Here is a 21,432-nt window from a genome sequence, read left to right on the forward strand (position 1 = left end):
CCTCTTTCTCTTTCATTTCTCTATTGCTGTTTTCTTGTGGTTTCTTCTCTACTGCAGTTCTGCATTTTATTATTCTCATTTCTTTTTTGTGGCATTAAGTTTCCTCTTTTTCTCTACCCTGTTTCCTCTTCCTCTGTATTCCTCCTTCTTCCCTCTTCTTTTTATTGTTCCTGTATATAACTTTATCCACATCTCTTTGTCCTTTTTTTCCTCATTTAGTTCTCTTCTCTTCCTTTCCTTCCCCATTTATTGTCCATCTGTTGCTCTTTCCTCAATTCTTCTGAGATGTATTTTTTCTATTTGTTTCTCTCTGATCTTCCCCTCTTTCTCTCTCTTGCTGCCACCATGTGCAGAGGTGTGTTCTGCAGACTGCGGGAGTCATGGTGTGTGTGTAGGTGGTGTGTGTCACTGTGAAGAGGGCTGGGCAGGTGCTGGATGTGATCAGAGGCTCTGTAACCCGCTGTGTGTGAAACATGGCACCTGTAGAGATGGCAAGTGTCAGTGCGAACAGGGCTGGAACGGCGAGCACTGCACCATTGGTAAATGCACACACGCACACACACACAAGACACACAGAAAACACACAGGCACCACATGTGTAGACTCTGAGGGCATCGCAGTGTCACTAACAGCAGTCGTATAATGTCGACAGCTGTTGTGATCTATCAGCCTACAGTTTATTCATCACTCAGAGGATTGAATGCGAATGTCTGTAACACTGTCAGCTGCCATGCAAAATGATATAAATGCCTCAAGAGCTTTGACATAACATGCAGATGTATCATAATTACCATCTGACTACAAGCAGCTTGCTTGTTTTCCACTTCTAAAAGGAATGGCCAAGCAATTTTTTTTTATTCATTACATTGTTTTTATTCAATAGAGTGGATAATTTATAGTGCAATTTTGTGATACGGTCTAGAAGGGGGAAAAAAAACGTCTTGCTGTACCATGACTTGTTGTCCCAGAGGCCATGCCCATGCTTTCATCACTGTGACTGATAAAGACTGTGGCCACACCTTCTTAATTGCGACTGTCTGTCACATTATACATTTCTTCTTCACGAAGTCTGGCAATCACATAAGCCATGGCAGTTTTAAAGGCACAGAGGCCACGCCTCCTTTACTGTGACTGACAGACAGGAAGGCCAAGCCTCATCCACTATATCTGGCAGACACAGGGTCCACACCTTCTTCTCTGACATTGACAGAAAAGCCACAGCCCATTCCCTGGGACTGATAGATACAGAGGCCACGCCTTCTGTTTTGTGACTAGACAGAAAGGCCACATCCCATTCACTAGAACTGACAGATACACAGACCACACCTACTTCACCTTATCATTCATTTAAGAGGCTTTTATACCTCTGTTTACTTCATATCTTATGATTTGGAGGCAGCTGGGCTGAGAAATCAGTTCGGTTTTTAGTCATTTGCTAATGACAAAATTTTGCTCAATAATGATGAAATAATTTATAATTCATAAAGGTCTGTTGTTACAATCCACCATATGTCACAGAATTAGGGCAGATTTGTGTAGATAGCTCATTTTGTGTACTGCATAAGTAAGCACTTGTTTGTGTGTGTGTGTGTGTGTGTGTGTGTGTGTGTGTGTGTGTGTGTGTGTGTGTGTGTGTGTGCACACAAGAAGAAAGAATACACCTTGTGCTAGTCTAGTTAAGATTCTGCAGTACAACTACAGGGTAAATTTGCTGGAATACTAATAACAGCGAAACACAGGTGGAATACTAATTGGCTGCTCTGTGGTTGAACACTGTGTGTGTGTGTGTGTGTGTGTGTGTGTGTGTGTGTGTGTGTGTGTGTGTGTGTGTGTGTATATGAGTGTGCTATTCACATGTTTAAAGACAGTAAATTCTCAAGTATCTCAAGTGCTCTAGCGCCTACTAATACGCTTCAAATGGTGAAATATGAAGGCTTTACCTGTTTATATCTACAGCATTATATAAAGCGTATAGCTCTTTTATTATACATATACCCTGTTCAGCCAAATATTTATGGACAGCAGGCATCACACGAATTTAATGGTCCTTCCCGAACTGTGACAAGACATTGGAGTTGTTTAGATTCTGCATGACGATGACTCTGTGCACAAAGTTAAATGAAAACATGGTGTGTAAAGGTTGTGGTGGAAAAATCTCAAGTGTCTGACACAACATCAGCTGAACATACGAACATATAAAGCATACTTTGGAGTATTACAGAGTCTCCTAAAATCCAATCCAATACAATACAATACAATAAAATAGTGTTATGTAGTGTAGTGTAGTGTAGTGTAGTGTAGTGTAGTATAGTGTAGTGTAGTGTTGTATAGTATAGTATAGTTTAGTAGGCTCAACATTATGAACACCTGCCTAATATTGTGTTGGACCCCTTTTGCTGCCAAAACAGTTCTGACCCATCGAGCATTAACAGCATTAACTTCTTCAGTAGTTTGAGCTACAGGAGAACGTCTGTTGGATCGGACCACACGGACCAGCCTTCACTCCCCACATGCATCAGTGAGCCTCAGCCACTTGTGACCCTGTCGCCGGTTCACCACTGTTTCTTCCTTGGAACACTTTTGATAGATTCTGACTAATGCAGACCAGGAACATCCCACAAGAGCTGCAGTTTTGGAGATGCTCTGACCCAGTCGTCTAGAAGTCAATATTTGGCCCTTGTGAAACTCGCTCAAATTCTTACGTTTACCCATTTTTCCTGCTTCTAAAACATCAACTTTTCAACAAAATGTTCACTTGCTGCCTAATAAATTACACCCACTAACAGGTGCCATGAGAAGGTATAGCACAGTGTAGTATACTATAGCATAGTTTAATATAGTATAATATAGAGTAGTGTTGTATAGTATAGTAGAGTTTAGTTTAGCATTATATAATATAGTATAGTTTATAGCAGGGGGGGGCCCAATACTTCGATCGTGATCTATCGGTTCATTGTGAGGTATTGTGGGGATCGCATGACATAAAAAAATAGATATTTATTTATGCATTTTTAGTAGGTAGATAATTTTGACTTGGTCATTTTATAAGTAGCTTGCATGCTGAAAAAGTGTGTGCACCCCTGGTTTAAAGATGGTATATTAGAGATTAGTTTAGTATAATATAGTACAATGTAGTATAGTACAGAATCATGTGGTGTAGTATATTATTTCCTGAATCTAAAAAAGAAAGGTTTCTTAAGTGACAGGTCTTTCGTATTACACTTTTTACATTCATCAGTAATTAGGAATTAATTTCCTGGGGGGGAAATGAGAGAATATTTGAAATAAAATCACTGTGTGATCTGTACAATTAAATTAAGAAGAGCAACACACTCACACATCTTGGGTGGGTGCCAAACAGCAGTTGGAGCAGTGATGGCACCAATTTGTTATTTTAATCATTTAACGCACCGTCAACCAATCTATTAATATTATGGTCATATAGCTCCTTTGTGACAGTTACACAGGAAATTATTCAAACATGATAGTAATGAGGGAATGACATTTCATCTTTTTTTATTTTTTTGCTTTATCAGTAAATGTTCAGTATTTTGCCGGTTGCCACATTAATTTCCCTGAGCTCAGAGTGCTAAGATGAGCTGAGTTAAGTAGTGAAAATGAAAAGGTGAAAATGCACAAATCTGATTGGCTAATCCTGGTGATGTTAAAGAGAAGTTTATCTCTATATATATATTAATACGTTTTAATTTTTGTGCGTTTTGCAAACCATTCATGAATATATCAAAAGAATATTTAATGTTCTGTACAATTCATGTGTTTGCTGCATTGTCTATAGGGCACCAGATGTAATGTGCTACAACTCGATCAAATCAAATGTAAAATCTGATCTCTCTCTCTCTCTCTCTCTCTCTCTCTCTCTCTCTCTCTCTCTCTCTCACTCTCTCTCTCTCTTTGTCTCCTACAGATGGGTGTCCAGGCCTGTGCAACGGTAACGGCCAGTGCATTATGGGTCAGAACAGCTGGCACTGTGAATGCCACACGGGCTGGCGGGGGACAGGCTGCAGCGTTGCCATGGAGATTTCCTGCAACGACAACAAAGACAATGAAGGAGGTGAGAATCAATTCCAGTCCACAATTAAGACGTAACCCGGAGAAACGCTCGAATCATACGGCGAGGTAGGTTCCTGTGAAGGAATTCGATGAGGGTTTTATAGCATACGCATTCAGCCATGACATGGATTCCAGACGTCAAATTGAAAACTTATTCCGCAGACATGAGGTGTGTAATATAGAAAATAGCGTGAAGCAATGAAATCAATACAGGCACTCCTCATAAAATTCACCTCATAATGCACCCTGTTGAAAATCTCCTTTATGAATGAGGCACAATGTTGCACTCGGGAAGCTGGAGCACACCGCTGCGTCTTTAGATGGGATGAAATCTGTGTGATTGCATGGCTTCAGCTCACCTTTCCCAAGAGAGCGTATTACACTGCCCATCTCTATTCCACCTCCAGTGCACTGCCATCAACAGTTTGGATGAATCAAAGTCCTTTCCTGTCCTTTGTGTCATTATACTCAGATTAAGAGAAGGTTAGAAGCTTATTATATAAGTAATAAAGCACCTGAGCTGCCTGTTGTAGAAAGATGTTTTTAAAAAAATATTTTCCAAAGTCCTTTTATAGCACAGCGATCTACCAACCATTTTATTTGATCATTTATTAACATAATAATTATGTATACAATGACACTTTTTTTATCCAATTATAGTTTATTAAACATCCATGAAATTGTTTGTGTTATCTATATATTACATTATAGCCATTTTGTAATCTATTCACTGGTTCTAATATTAAGTATTTATTCACTCATCTTCAGTATGAGATCGATTCTGGTAAAGGTTATGGTGGATTCTGAGCCGATACCAAGTAACTTTGAGCATGACATTTATACCTTGGCAGATTTAACATAGTCGGTCTATATGCTGGCTTTATTGGTGGGAAAAAACGACAAATTTTGCATATTTTGTTCTGATATTTAATCATTTAATTTGTCATTTAAATGAATTTTTGGAAAATGTATTGTTTCAATTCATTTATTCATTTAAATTATCTTTTAGGGGTGTCAAAAATTATAATACTAATAATAATAAAAAAAATTATAATACTACTAATAATAAAAAAATAATAATAATCATAATTATATATATATATATATATATATATATATATATATATATATATATATATATATATATATATATATATATATATATATATATTCCACTTCTGTCTTAACAGCTTAATTTACTATTATATATTGTCCACGTCTTTATATTTCAACTTGTTTTGGTTTTTGGATATTTCAACTGGTTTTTGGGCATGCCTTACATCCCCATCATTATTATTAGCACCATTACTCTTTGCTCTGATTTACATTTCCATCAAATTATACTAGGGGAGCTCAATTTTAATTGCCATTCACAGATTCACAGAAACCGAAGCTCCCTTGAGCCTGTCTACAATTTAGCCCCTGGGTTGCGTGAAGAGATTAAACAGTTTGTCCTTCAATACATTTCTCCTTTCTTTCACACTTTCTCTGTCTGCCTCATTCTGTGTGTCTCTCGCTCTCTCTCTTTCAGTCACAAGCACACATGCTTCCTTTCTTCTCATTCTCCGTTTGCTTTTTCCTGCTACAGGGGAGTTACTTCAGAGAAAGCATGCAGATCAGAGACAGTTGAGTCAGAAAGTACAAAGCCGAGTAAAAAGTCGTTGGCACTGAGTGTTTGTTGCGTGTTACAGACAGATGGGACTGGTGTGTTTGGGGAATGGTGCTTAAAACGAGTACGTACATACAGAGCGAGAGAGAGCTAGACAGAGAGAGAGAGAGAGAGAGAGAGAGAGAGAGAATTAAAGGGTATAAAAGAGGAGAAGCCCCTCCGGATTGTGTGTGTGATGTTCTCTATGTCTTTGATGTAAATTTGATAGAAATGATTAAAAAAGACGAACAGAGGAAGAGTGTGTGAAAAAGAGGCTGAGCCCAGGACAGACAGAAAGAGAAAATCTGAGCTAGATCATCATTAAGCATAGACGTCTTCTCAAGACTGTCTGCTGATCTAATTACAGACGTAGACGCAAATATTCTTATTTGAGTTATGATTTATTTAGCAGACTTATTATCGTGTTATTCGGTTGTTTTATTTCACATTGAAGCAGTGCAGTCTCTTAAATAAAGGGAATCTCAATACAGTGAGCTTTAATGATAAAATGGTGTTACCTTTCCACTTTAATAGGAACACTTGTAGTCCTGATCAGCCAATCAGGTGCAGGGTTTGGGGCCAAAAGTGCTATATTATGCACAGCATTTCAGAAAGTGACAATTTTTTGGGATTTTCAGAACCAACAAAAAATAAAAAACATATAGTGAGTTATCAGAAGAAATCATTTGGTCTGGTTTGTGCTGACAAACGGTAACTTAAATAGCTAAGATAACTACTCTGTACAAGTATCTTGGTCTCAAAACTCACATCATCCCTTCCTTTCTAATTCTTGTTTATATATATTAGAGATTTTTGAACAAGTTGATAACGCGTTAACCGTTTTTATTAAAAGTCTAAATAAATAAAATATTAAAAAAGCGAAATTTAAACCTTCAACGCAATACCCATTTATTCACGAGGTCCTATAAAAAAAATGTATAAACTCCACCCACATTTTTTTTAAAATCACTAAACATTTGTTTTTTTGATGCCCCTCAAATCAAGCTTGAAATTAAGTCTCAATTCAAGCCCCAAAATGGTGCACACATCCTGCAATTAAAACCGTCCAAAACATAGCAAAAGAACTGTTTGGTCCTGATGATTTTCTGAATTTAAAACATAATTATTACTTTAAAACATTTACAAGAATATTTTGTCTTCATGCTTTGTGTTGAAAGTGGTTTCACTAATAATAAACATACATTTGCATAAAGCATCAATATTTGTCCATGCACATGTTGATTAGAGTATTAAAAAGTATTAAATTAACATTAAGAACAGATAAAAATGTGTGATTAAGTTGCGATTAATCGTTATTAAATATTTGAATCAATTGACAGCCCTAATATACAGTACAGACCAAAAGTGTGGACACACCTTCTCATTCAAAGAGTTTTCTTTATTTTCATGACTATGAAAATTGTAGATTCACACTGAAGGCATCAAAACTATGAATTAACACATGTGGAATTATATATGGAATTATATACATAACAAAAAAGTGTGAAACAACTGAAAAATGTCATATTCTAGGTTCTTCAAAGTAGCCACCTTTTGCTTTGATTACTGCTTTGCACACTCTTGGCATTCTCTTGATGAGCTTCAAGAGGTAGTCACCTGAAATGGTCTTCCAACAGTCTTGAAGGAGTTCCCCGAGAGATGCTTGGCACTTGTTGGCCCTTTTGCCTTCACTCTGTGGTCCATCTCACCCCTAAACCATCTCGATTGGGATTGGCGCAGCACCCCATCACTCTCCTTCTTGGTCAAATAGCCCTTGATGCCTTCAGTGTGACTCTACAATTTTCATAGTCATGAAAATAAAGAAAACTCTTTGAATGAGAAGGTGTGTCCAAACTTTTGGTCTGTACTGTATATATATATATATATATATATTCATTTTCTTATTCATATATTTTTTTTTATACTTGTACTTTATACTTTTTCATACTTTTATAGTTTTTATACTTTGTATTTGTATTTATTGTATTACTTTATATTCTATTTCAATCACGTTAGACAGTCGTAAAAAGCATTTCACTACACGTCACACTCTGTACAGACATGAATGAACGTGTATGTGAGAAATAAAAGTTCATTTCATTTCATTTGGTTTGATATTATAATGTGACAGAAGACTAATAGTCGGTTCCACTCTTGTCATCCAAGAACAGGAACCTGACACTAGTGTGGACACCAGTTTCCACACACTAAACAGTTAAAAATTGGAAGAAAGGATGGTCTTTGGTCACAAGTTGAAACATTCAAAAAGCGGCATAGAGACACCAATGTTACAACAGTTACCTTATTGAAAACCCTCTAAAACTTTATAAAAAGATTTGTGTTTAGTGGTGAGAGATTATACACATTAATCTGTTTCCTATTATGTTTCCTCCATATTTGCAATCGGTGCTAATAATTTGGGATCTGTCTTTGTATTATTTTTGCAACATACCATTAAGATGTGTTGTATTTCCTCCTTAAAGATGGTTTGGTTGACTGCATGGATCCAGACTGCTGCGCTCAGAGCCTTTGCCTGAGCAATCCGCTGTGTCGTGGGTCACGTGACCCTCTTCAGATTATTCAGCAAAGCCAATCGTCCGGGAAGCAAGTCAGCTCTTTCTTTGACCGAATCAAGGTGCTGGTGGGAAGAGACAGTACTCACATCATACAAGGAAGTAACCCTTTCAATGCCAGGTAACTTACCATTCTTTTTATTATGTACGATAAACACACAATCGTTAAAGATGAGAACTGTATTCATATTGATTTGAGAGGGGTTGTGGAATAACATGATTTTTTCAGCAGCTTAAGTGTCTGGACATGAGGGATTAAAGCGTCTTAAAGCATAGTTACGCTGAAATAAAAAGAACAGGACACTGTCTTTCATCACCCGCCCACAAGTCAGGCACTAATGACAACAATTTACCATGACCATGAAGAAATCAAGGTCAGCCGTTGGACCTAAAACATCACATCACAAACAAGATGACAGATTCTCAGAGGCTAATTAAAAAACAAACAAACAAAATAAACAGTCCAGTCACTCTTGGAGATTCACCAACACGCTACTATTTCCTTTTATCTTCTTTATTTTCCTCTTTCGACAGCAAATCCGTGACCGAATCCTGCCGTCTTCTTCATTCTAAAGTGCTCCACTTCAACAGATTTCAATCATATTAATATTCCAGAATCCCGAACATACAAACATGTTTTTATGATAATCTAGCTTTCAGGTACATTGCAGAAATAGCACTGCTGTTTTTTTTGCTTATTTTTTATCACATACATTTCCATTGCTTTGTGTGGTGCAGACACGTTTTAGCAGTGTGAAATGAATTTGATGGGTCCACACACACAGGATGTTTTCAACGTTTGGGCAACAAAGAACAGTGGGAGAGCAGTTGGCATGCTTTTATTGCTTCAGAGAAGCACACGCAAGCACGCTGAAGCAATAGCGCCAGTGCTTTGGCATATCTTCAGTTAAATATTATCACTTCAATTCATGATAATTCGATTTTGATCTGGACGTATTTGGATTTATTAATCACTCTATAATCCTAAAATCCTGAATTTGCCCGTGTTCTTTTATTTCCAACATGTATTTTGAGCAAAGACCTGGGAAGTTTTGTTTACCCATCACAGCTCGACTCAATTGAAACTCATAATAATGTCGCTGGTCAACATTAAACTCCACTCTCCAGCCGATAATTGGTTCACAATGTGGCAGCCAGGATTCTAACAGTCAAGAAATAGAGCTCTCATTACTTATCATATTAGCATCTACTTTGGCTGTGTGTGATTTTAAAATCTTGTTTTACATCTACAAGACACCTTTTTCACATGAACAGCCTAAAGATACTTAAGGTTAGTGTAGATGGTTTCACTTACAAACCATAAAGATGGCTTTGGACTACAATTGAACAGTTTTACATTCAAATATCCACCAATGAGCAGCTGAAAAATGCTATCCAGGGCTGTACAGATACAGACGGGATCCTTAATATCTCATTAGATTGTTCACCGTCCTTGTTGTTCTGATAAAACCAATCATGCTTTTTTTCTGTGGTCAATCATAAACAGTATTTAACGGTCAATCTTCTTTTAAGACTTTTTTAAAGATTTTTTTTATTTTAGCTTTTAAATAGGTTTATTTTCTAGTGATTAAAATAGGTAAATGTTCATTCACATTTACAAAACTTTTGTAGAAAGCCTTGTCCAGAGTGATTTGCAGTGAGGGTTAAGGGTCCATGTCTGAAGGCCCAGCAGTGGCAGCATGGTGGTGCTAGGATTTGAACTCACAACCTTCTAGTTAAGAATCTGACACCTTATGGTACTGAACTACCACTACCAATGCGATTCAATGTTCGATGATCACTATTCTTGCATTATATATTTGAACTTAGCTTGGTATGTTTTCAACGTGTTTTCTTTGATTAAAAAGGTTTTTTAGGGTCAAATTTGTACAAATAAAGCAACTGGCTAGTAAGTCTTACAGTCTAAAATCTTCCTTCCATTCAGTCAAAAGACAGAAGGATTCTCTCAAAATTCGGAAGTCCCTAAGGGATTTGCATTCTTCTACCGAGTTTTCTCCTATTCTTTACTCCTCTCTATTTCTACTTCTAATTATTTTATTGTCTGCTGAAGTCTATTTACAGGAGCTTTATAGGGTGTGAAAAGCACTATCTAGAGGTATTTATTTCTGGCATAATAAGAATCACAAACTGTTTTACTCACAAAAAAAGAAATGCAACATGGAAAGAAAATATTAGCCGTAATTGAAATCAAATATGTTTACTTGAAAGGCTGTTAATGAAAGGCTGCATGACTCTACAGTCTGAGCTTGAAAGAAATCAGCCCCAGCCTTGCTTCTTCATAGCATTCTGTCTCTTTTTAGTTCGACTTTCCACAAAAATCCAAAATAATCCGGGTTATCCGTTAAGGTTACCGGTGGAAAGGGCGGGGTTTCGGGGGTTTGAGGTGCCACTCTTGGGCCCTTAAGCAAGGCCCTTAACCCTCTGTGCTCATGTGTATCATGGCTGACCCTGCACTCTCTGACCCTGCGCTCTGAGCAAGCTGGGATATGCGAAGAAAGTATTTCACTGTGCTGTAATGTATATGTGACAAATAAAGGTTTTTCTATTGTCTAAATTAATAAAAACTGATGTCTTTCGTATGTTTGAAAGAGAAACGAGTCACATGAGCTTACCCATGCAATTTATACCACAGAATTTGATCCATTGTGACTTACTATTATATGAGACTGGTGGCTTTCCAGTTTCAGGATTCAAACTCTAGTCCTTTAGTAAGTAGTAAACATGTAGCTGATAAAGATTCCTTTTTTCTTTGTTTTTGTCTCGGCGATGGTATACGTAGCCTGGCGTCTCTGATTCGTGGCCAGGTCTTGACATCTGACGGGACTCCTCTGGTGGGCGTCAACGTGAGTTTTGTGAACTACCCACATTACGGTTACACCATGACTCGTCAGGATGGCATGTAAGTGTTCATACTTATCAGTCGCATCGTTCAAACTGTATATAAAAACTGGCGTAGAGTGGATTCATGTCATACAGGATATATTTTGTTCATGCACAGATGAAGAAATGCATTTCTTTTCCCCGTGTGTTCAGGTTTGACCTGGTGGCTAACGGCGGCGCATCTCTGACCCTGCGCTTCGAGCGAGCACCCTTTCTGAAACAGGAGCGCACCGTGTGGCTACCATGGAACCGCTTCTACGCCATGGACACTCTGGTCATGAAGACGCAGGACATCGTCATCCCAAGCTGTGATCTGAGCAGCTTCGTCATACCTGATCCTGTGCTCGTGGCCTCCCCTCTGTCCTCTTTCTTCAGCTCTAATCCTACAGAAAAGCACATTATACCAGAAAGCCAGGTATACACACAGACTTGCTTTACATATCTTAGTACTAGCAGTGAAGAAGGCTATTTAGGAACAGCATGGTCATTGTGTGGAATTCAAGCTGATCACAATTATAGTTATTAAACATATGATTATTAATTAATCATCTATTACATTACATTTTTATGTTTATGGATACAGATGTAGATATAGCTACAAAAGATTTGACTGTGACTTTCAGACATTTGTGAAACACTATGTTTTTCATCATTTTTTGAGACACATGCATGTTCATTTTCTTTATATGCAACAAACTAGGTAATAAATTGTATATACAGTGGAACCCGCTTATCTCGACCTCGGTTATCTCGACAACCCTATTAAGTCGACGTTTTTGAAGTGGAACCGCCAAATTCTCGCTTTGTCTTAGCATTTTTTATCAGTTATGTCGATTCTTTTGTGTCGCCGAACCCTAATATCTTGAGCACAAGGGGGGAAAATTTTCCATTTAACGTCGGTTATCTCGGTGCAGCCGCAGAAGAACTCGCGGAAGTGGCGGAAAAATCAAGTCTTACAGCTGCTACAGGTGTTGTATTGTATACTGGTGAATCTCTGCTGTTAGTTAGTGCACATATGCCTTTTGTTGTTAAATGTTATGCGATGAACGGGAGGCGAAAGCCGCGCTTGGCGGCGCGGAACTTGGGATGAGCAGCAAAAGCATAGAACGAACACCGGCAGGATTGGTGGGGAATCCGCGGTGCGCTTTGGGAAGAAAAGAGCAGCCGGTGAGAGAGTGCCGGTGGAAAGGCACGTACCGGGATACGCATGCGCGATAACAACGACCGCCGTGAACCAACATATACCAACAATAACGGACAGTGAGAGTGTGGAAGTTTAAATAGGAGCTGGTGATGATGATAAACGAGCAGCATATGTGCGCGATTGAAGCCGGGAGCTTCAGAGAAAGCGGCCGAAAAAGCACCTGACACGCTGAAGGGGGCCGAAGGGGGCGTGGCAGGTGGATTCCTGACAGATAAACATGTACTGTATGTATTTTTATAGCATGCCTTCATCAAACAAATCGCGGCAACACTGTTGTGTAAAAAAACCCTTCAAAAACACGTGCATGCACATTCTCATTTATTAACGCACATCATGTACATAAAAACATTTCAAGCACGTTAATATATTGCCGCCATTTTGATTTTCGTTTATCTCAATCATCGGTTATCTCGATGCTTTTTGGCGACCCCCTAGGACATCAACATAACCGGGTTCCACTGTACTTATAAACATATACATTTCATATGTTACATATTAGTTTCAATCACAAATACTCCCTTAGCATGAATAACAACTTTGCACACTCTTGGCATGCAGACAGTTCAAACATTCAGCTGAAATACTTTCATTCCTGTTGTAAAACTTGCCAAAATGTTCTTAACTAGTATTCCAGTGGTGGACAGAGTACACAAATCATGTACTTGAGTTAAAGTAGAGAGTAAAGGTCAAATGCGACTTCAGTAAAAGTAAAAGTGCTTCCTTTAAACTTTCACTTAAATAAAAGTACAAATGTGTTTGCCTTCAAATGTACTTAAGTATCCAAAGTACTATGATTTATTATAACGTTATTATAACTATAATGTTCCTATTATCATTTTTGTGAAAAGTCTTAACTCAGTTTATGTAAAAAAAGACCCGCAAGCGTGCGCTCGACCCTGATTGGTGGGTTAGGGTTAGGTGTGTTTGACCAGTAAAATGTTTACCCACTCATAAATAAGAAGAAACAAATAATTTCGTAAAACGTATTTGAGTAAAAAGTCTGATATTTGACTTTAAAATGTAGTGAAGACTCTCCCCAAATGGAAATACTTCAGTAATTACATGAAAAGTACATTAACGAATTAAATTTACTTCATTACTGTCAACTACTAGAACATTGTTTCTGACCTTGAGATCCACTTCTTCCCAGAGCATGTTATTAGAATTTTGGTGCAGTGACTGGGCAGATTGTTCCATGATGGCTAACACTCCAGCTGACTGTTTGTTCTCTAAACAACTGTTACAGAGCTTCGGTTCATTGTCTTGTTGTATGGTGAAGTTGTTTCCAGTTATCTGCAGTCCAAATGGAATTGTGTGGTGTTGAAGTACGGAATGGCCGCCATGTTGGTTTAGTCATTTTTTTATTTACCTGGAAAGAATAGGTATTGACAAGCATTGGGCATATGTGCACTATAAAATCTAACGTGTTGTCTCTTTGTGGTAGCTCAGTGGTTAAGGCGCTAGGTTACTGATCGGAAGGTTGGGGGTTCAAGCCCTGGTATCGCCAAGCTGTCACTCTTGGTCCCTTGAGCAAGGCTATTCTATTCTTATACATTCAATATGTTTTGCTTGTTCCACAGCAAAACAAAATCTTAATTTTTCAGTAAAGTCAGTAAAACCAGACAAAAAAAAAAATCTCTAACCAAATGGAAACTGAATTTTAAATGAAACCTGAAAATAAAATAATGAGTGGAGCCTGGGGCTTTAAAACAGTTTGCCTGAAGGACAATAATATGCAGTAGCTTGGTAAAAACTAAGACAACAATGACTCATAGCAGTGTAAAAGAGCAGCAGTTCCCTGGAGCGTCTCTTTAATCACCTGTAACCTTCTCTGCCTTTGTGTAATATTTTTTTTCCTGCTTTGTAGCACTGCACAATATTCTTTATTTCTTTACCATATTTAAGGTATTATATGAATAAGGGCTATATTAGTAGGATATAGATGGTGTTTTTTTAAAAATCTCTCTCTCTCTTCTTAGGTTCTTCATGAACAAGTGGAGATCCCAGGCACCAGTCTGAACCTGTGCTATCTGAGCTCTAGGACATCGGGATATCATGCAATGCTTAAAGTGACCATGACCACCGCCCTGGTGCCCGTGAGCCTGGCCAAGGTGCATCTGACAGTGGCCATGGAGGGACATTTGTTCCAGAAGTGGTTCCATGCCTCACCAAACCTGGCCTACACATACATCTGGGACAAGACAGATGCCTACAGACAAAGAGTGTATGGCCTGGCTGAGGCTGTGGGTGAGTCCTACTAGAGTGTCATCTTATTCTTCCAGATCTAATAGCATTTAAACAAAAAAAACCGTTATATTTGTTTTTCTAGCATGAATTTGGTCCAGATAACTGATCCCTGATGAGTTTGTCTGACAGTCTACTCCTGAGTTTTGGTTTCTAATAACATAATTGTTTGAGCTGGCCATGTTATGATGGCATAAATGCCGCAAATGCATATGTAGCTTTGAAATTGCCTTCTGAAGAAAATGCACTGAGGAAGGATTTCACACAAAAGCAACTACATTTCAAACCATTCCTTTTATAAAGGCTTTACTTAAGCTGTAGATCAGCATCAAGTTCACACGCTTCTTCTACAAGTCGGAAAAGCCCAGTGAAGAGTTTATTAGGTAGTGATTTCCAGAATAAAGGCAGAAAGTTGCTTGTTCGCATTAGGTTTTTGGGGACAGTATGAATAAAAGCAAGCTGGTTCAGTGGTTCTGATATTAAGCTTCTGTTAACTGACATTTGCTCAGTTGTATGAAAAAGGGCATAGGATAACAGCTGTAAATGTAAACATCGGGACAATAGAATTTTATGTATTTTATGTATGTTTGTTGGACTAAGCCCCATATTTTGTAACTTAGTCTTTAATATTTTTTATTATACAATACTTTTTTTACACAATATGAAAATATCTTGATCAAATCATAACCCTAAACCCTAAATAAACAATTCTTGTGAAAATGCATGCAAACATAAACGATACCAAATTAAAATCTGTATATATTGAAAACAAAAAAGTGAAACAGTCCAAACAGTAAGCATTTTCTTGCTGTAGATTGACAGTCGGATTGTAACTATAGTGACTCAACCAGTGTAATTCCCTTAACCACACATCACTTAATATGGAGACTCCCTTACACTCATCTAATAAGGCCTACTGGACCTATGTTGTTCTCTTCAAATTAGTTGAAGCAATAAGTTGTCTAGTCCCTGGTCAGCAATGAAATGAAATTAAACTATAAAGTGTGCGTGTTCATGTGTGTACTTATTTCTTTCTCTGTATGTCTCCTCTCTCTCTTTCTTTTTCTCTCTCTCTATCTCTCTCTCTCTTTCTCTAGTGTCTGTTGGATACGAGTATGAGACATGTCCTACTCAGATCCTGTGGGAGAAGAGAACAGCAGTACTGCAGGGTTATGAGCTCACCCCATCAAGCCTGGGTGGCTGGTCACTGGACAAACATCACACACTCAATAGTCGCCATGGTGAGCCAATACACACGCATACAATTTCACCTATAAAAGATCTCCGGACAAAAACATTATTCGCAGCCATGAGTAGAAATGGAGTAGACATGTCTTACTCGACAATGCGACAAGCTTGTATGGAGCGCTGTTAACTTTGTGCTCTGGGTTTAAGCAAAACACAGCATTTACAGTCCTGTGTATCAGGAAGGTGATTGTAGATCTGTAGGTGAAGACCAAATCTGTGTGTGACTTGAATGAATTACAAATGTAATTCGTTATTGTACTTAAGTAGCTTTTTTTTTGCGAAATCAGTTGTTCCTTTTTATTTATGAGCGGATAAAAACTGATCAGATATGCAGCAGTTCAGTTCAACAGCAAGCAGAACATTTAGAGAAGAATAAATGATGGAAGAAAATCACGACTTTAACTTGCGACAACATCCGTGGCCTCGTTTACGCGATTCTTTTTATTTTTTTTAAGAAGTTCTGGGCTCATGATTATTTGTAATAGATATCAGTGTTTGATTTAATAATAATCATTTAATTAATAGATCAGTGTGCTGTGAGTAACATTAGAGTCTTTTCACATACACTGAGTTATTTAAGCAAAGAATCTTGTGATAAAAATGATAATAGGAACATTACAGCCTTAATAAATCATAGTACTTTGGATAATTAAGTCAATTTCAAGGCAAATACTTTTGTACTTTTACTCAAGTGAAAGTTTAAAGGGAGCACTTTTACTTTTCCTGGAGTCATATTTTACCTTCTGTATCTCTACTTTTACTCATGTACATGGTTTGTGTACTTTGTCCACCACTGCCCAGAGAAAAACGCTATCTGCCTTCTTTCTCATACATGAGCGCAGAGTTTGCCCACGATTGCTTAGGATTGCTATAAAAGAGAGAAAATGACAGCTTGCCAAAGAGCACAGTTGGTTTTTCTCCCTTGGCTGCAAATGGGTTTAACATCATCACGTTTTAGCTCAGCTAATCATTAATTTCCACGACAGACATCTCTCACCCTCTCTTAAATAAACCTTTGCACAAATCTGCTTGGCATGACACATCACTAAGCAACCAAATGTATAACCTGATTCTATTGACGCAAACGTTTAAAGTGTTGCTCATCTCATCTATCTCATTTATCTCATCTATAAAAATGGCTTACGATGCATCAGGAGTGAAAAGCACGCATGTATCAGGGTGCTGCTGTTTTTTTTTCCCGCACGTTTCATCCTCTATGAATATCTGCATGATGAGTAATTAAAATGGCATAATCCTAACATCTCGTTTATAGCGTGAGTGATATATCTAAAGCGACAGCATGTGACGTACACGCTATTCACAACTGCATACTGAATCCGGCAGCATGCACGCTGAGAACTGTTACGTATGACGATGCCGATTATGGAAAGGATGTAAATGATAATGAAATGTTATGATCTGAGATGTTTACATCATCTGCTGATTAGAAAATGGGTTCGGATGATTGGTTAAGGCATTGGAAGGTCACAAGTTTAAAACCCAGCACCACTAAGCTTCCACTGCTGGGCCCTTGAGCAAGGCCCCTAACCCTCAACTGCTCGAGTGTAAGTCGCTCGGCCAAAATGCCATAAATGTATAATGTAAGATGCGAGTTTGTTGATCTAACAGGCCCGAATTCTGCACACCTGCAGATTATCGAGCGCAAAGTTTTATTACACAACTGGAAAATCTAAAGATGCACCGCAAACCCACGTGCCCTGTTGCGTTCTCTAGGTGTTTATTCGTGTTCCGTAACATCAGCTCTGACAGTCGTTACAGCTGTGAGGTTTCTAGTAATGTGCTTGGTCTAAAAGTAACAATTGCACAGGGACTTGTGTTGCGGACGCTCGAACAATAAAACATAATTAAAAAAAGAGTGTATAATCATCGATACGTTTTTTATTAATGGATTTTATCCAAGGAGTCGCCCATGTCAGGGGTAAAGCTCTAATATTACATTTATTACGAGCTTTGTAAAAAGAATGCGGTATTTTAGTGGTTAAGGCTTCGGAATCTGGAAGAGGAAGGTCACAAGTTCAAATCACAGCACCACCACCAAGCAGCTACTGCTGGGACCTTGTGCACGGTTCTTAACCCCTAACTGCTCAGTTGTAAGTCGCTCTGGATAAAGAGCATCTGCCAAATGCCGTAAATGGAATTGTAAGTTTCATAGTAACATGACAAACTGTGTTTTATTTTATTGTTTGAACAAGAAAAGGAGAAAAGAAAGCCCAGTGCAAGGTTTATACTTGCTATAACATATATAATGTAGTTCCTAGGAATGTTCTATGCTATTAAATGTAACGATGGATCAATAAAAGATATTGCATGTAAAAAAAAATCTAATCCTTGGCAAACTGAAACACTACGTGGCCTGCTTTTATTGGAAACCTTCGAGGTGGTAACCGCGTCGTCACACCGCTCTGGTTATGTTTTATTGCTTACTTAATAGCGAAGATATTTCTGATCATTAGCTGCGATCAGGTTGTTTCTTGTATCGTGAAAAAATATATGGAACGACGAAGACCGGTGAATCGGTTTAAATATATTTGCTGAAATGCATTTTTATGCAACACAGAATTTCCAAATGCTGTTTGTGTATTAAAAAGTAAAAAAAAAGGATCCCATGCTCATTTTAAATGCTAATGAACGCATGCTGTTTTCTTCATCCGGGTCTCTCAGGTATTCTTCATAAGGGTTCCGGGGAGAACGTGTTCATATCTGAGCAGCAACCCCCAGTCATCAGCAGCATTATGGGAAATGGGCGACGGCGTAGCATCTCCTGCCCCAGTTGCAGCGGCCTGGCCGAGGGCAACAAGCTGCTAGCGCCCGTGGCCATGGCATGCGACGGAGAAGGCAACCTGTACGTGGGAGACCTAAATTTTGTCAGAAGGGTGTACCCTTCCCTCAACACCACGGCCATTCTGGAGCTGCGGTAAGACATACATACATTATAGTGTTTTTCAAAAAGAAATATATGAACTGTTTCATTTCTAACTTTTAATGAGTCTCTTTTTTTGCTCCTTTTTGTGTTTGTGATACAACATTGAAGAAATAAAGATCTGAGACACAGGTAAGTGACATAGTGTATGGCCTCGCATACAGTACCGATTAGAGAGAAGCAGAGGTTATAATTAAAACACTGGCCCTTTTATGATCCAGATAAAGCGTATACAAAAGCTTTGGAATGAAGTAAATGCTTTTCATAGCAACCTTGTACGTTACAATACTGAGGGTGTTTCTGTAATTATTTCCATATTGTAGGTCGAATGAAACATTTTCATCACAAACCGTGTACCTTTTAATACTGAAAAGTTTCAAACGGCAAGGAATTTCACATCCTTTTTCACTCTATTAATCCCCCTGTTCTTCTTGCACTTTCTCTCCATTTTGCACTCGTATCAAAGTGATGCCTTTTTTATAGCTTATTTTAGAAGTCTCATTACTCTGCTCAGATGAGCTTTTAACATTTTATCATGCTCACCAAGGTGACGATGCTCTTGGCCCAAGACTATTAAGACGAATTCCTTCCGTTTCTCGTATTTCCATAGCAACAGCCCGAGCCATAAGTACTACCTGGCAGTGGATCCAGTCTCCGGAGCTCTGTTCCTGTCAGACACGAACTCCAGACAGATCTACCGCGTGCGCTCGCTGAGCGGTGTCCGCCCACTCCTGGATAACGCTCAGGTGGTGGCGGGCACGGGCGAGCAATGTGTTCCCTTTGACGACGCACGATGTGGAGATGGGGGCAAAGCCGTAGAGGCCACGTTGATGAGCCCCAGAGGTGAGCGCTACTCTCTGTTCAACTCACTTCAAATCTTTGCAAATGAGGACAGAAAGGAAAATGTGTAGATATCAGAAGTTTTTTTTTAATTAGGAATTGTTCTTTCCATTCACTGATTCGCTCAGGGGAAATAGAAAAGTCTTACTTTTTAGTAGACTTTTTTTATCTTGATTGAATTTCCCATGACAAAGTTCTTGTAATATAATTCTATGAAATAAATACCATTTGAATAGCATTTGTTAGGTGGGCTGTAAGAACACAATAGATTGTTGCTGAATTCTGGGGGAAAAGACAAAATTTTGACCACAATTTACTTTTATATATGATATTTTTTTTTTCAAAAGTGAGATTTTCTGTCGGTCTGTGAATGTTTATTGATTATTTATTCGCTTTTTTGTTTTGAAAACGCACACAACTTATTTTTTGGTCCAAAATGCTAAATATTTAATCTGCGCCTTATAGTTTCCTGCCATTTTATTAAATGTAATATAATTTGTGACTTTGAGGTACCTGGGTGGTTTGTGGTACAACAACATTGTTGCAAAAGAACTGATCCAGAACCATCAGAACATAATCCATCAACGGCTTCATCCAGAACTCTGGCTTCGCTCTGAGAAGTTCCTATGGATCACCACATGCTTTTCAAAAGCAGCATAAGAGTGACAGTTAGTAGGAGTCTGACACGCGTCTTCTTACAGTACATTGTTATGCAGCGCACAGAATGTTCTGACACTCATCGAAGAACGACTCCACTCTTCACCCTTCTCACCTCGCTCCACTCTGCACCATGTTCTACTAGATTGTCTGGGATCTCTGAGCATGTTGCTCTTGTTTGCGTTATATTATTTATCATTTGTGTAAATGGCTCCGGAGTGGACCTTACTTCCTAAGAAAAGACCTCGAAAGAAAACTTATCTTCCAAGTTAGTTCATTAAAATAGAAATATTAGAAATGTAGAAATATTGCACCGGACATATTTGGTATTTTGAGATTTTAATGAATGCACTTTTTTTTCTGCTTTTACAATGGAGAAAATTAAGTAAATCCTTTTCGGGGGTTTTTTGGCGTGTGCTCAGAAATAATAAAAAGCCATTTTCTCCCTCTTTATGCTCTCAATATTTAGGAAATGAAGAATTGAGAAAAAAAAAAAAAAACGAATGAAGGCATTGTAATTCACATTTTTTATATAACAGAGCTCTTACGGTTATTTTCGATTGCCACTGCAATGATAAATTGAAATGCAATTTTTACATTTTTTTACTTTTAGAAGTAACCAGACATTCAAATGTTAAACATTTTCGAAAAACCCTAAATTCGATATTACATCATGTTTTAGTTTCCGATTTGTTTTTGCATACATTCGCATTTCTATTAGGTATAAACATTTTCATGTGTTTTTGTCAGGCTAATTACAGTCTCCAAATATCTAGCTCTTCGCTTTATCTCTGTCTTTCGACACACTTCTCCCTTTAAAATTGTGTTTTAGTGCTGTATATAATCAGTGTGCAGATTTTGCTCTGCAAAGGGGATCAGATATGCTTCAAATCAGTCTTGCTAGTCTTTGGAGGACAGCTCATCAGCATGTTTAGACATCATGAGACAGGCTGAGAATGCTAATCTGTATTTCCACAGACCTGTCAGATCAGGTGTTTAACTTAAGAAGACTGTCAGCAATGTTTGGCTGAACCTTCCTTTTTAGTAAATAGAACATGAATTTGTTTGCAAACCTGTTAACGGTGAATGCTGTGAAAGCCATATC

General features: G+C 38.2%; 1 protein-coding gene across 4 annotated transcripts in view; it reads left to right on the forward strand.

Moving 5' to 3' along the window:
• Positions 1 to 21,432, forward strand: part of tenm2b (teneurin transmembrane protein 2b) — a 319,514-nt gene that overhangs the window by 287,745 nt on the left and 10,337 nt on the right. For all 4 annotated transcript variants that reach the window (XM_046867732.1, XM_046867731.1, XM_046867734.1 and 1 more), the window contains 10 exons: positions 354 to 539; positions 3,926 to 4,072; positions 8,203 to 8,413; positions 11,093 to 11,212; positions 11,347 to 11,608; positions 14,377 to 14,644; positions 15,739 to 15,882; positions 18,572 to 18,824; positions 18,942 to 18,962; positions 19,441 to 19,673. In XM_046867732.1, the coding sequence (XP_046723688.1) occupies positions 354 to 539; positions 3,926 to 4,072; positions 8,203 to 8,413; positions 11,093 to 11,212; positions 11,347 to 11,608; positions 14,377 to 14,644; positions 15,739 to 15,882; positions 18,572 to 18,824; positions 18,942 to 18,962; positions 19,441 to 19,673 (1,845 nt within the window). The remainder of the gene's footprint in view (positions 1 to 353; positions 540 to 3,925; positions 4,073 to 8,202; positions 8,414 to 11,092; positions 11,213 to 11,346; positions 11,609 to 14,376; positions 14,645 to 15,738; positions 15,883 to 18,571; positions 18,825 to 18,941; positions 18,963 to 19,440; positions 19,674 to 21,432) is intronic.

Source organism: Silurus meridionalis, chromosome 15, assembly GCF_014805685.1.
Source record: "Silurus meridionalis isolate SWU-2019-XX chromosome 15, ASM1480568v1, whole genome shotgun sequence".
Classification (NCBI taxonomy): domain Eukaryota; kingdom Metazoa; phylum Chordata; class Actinopteri; order Siluriformes; family Siluridae; genus Silurus; species Silurus meridionalis.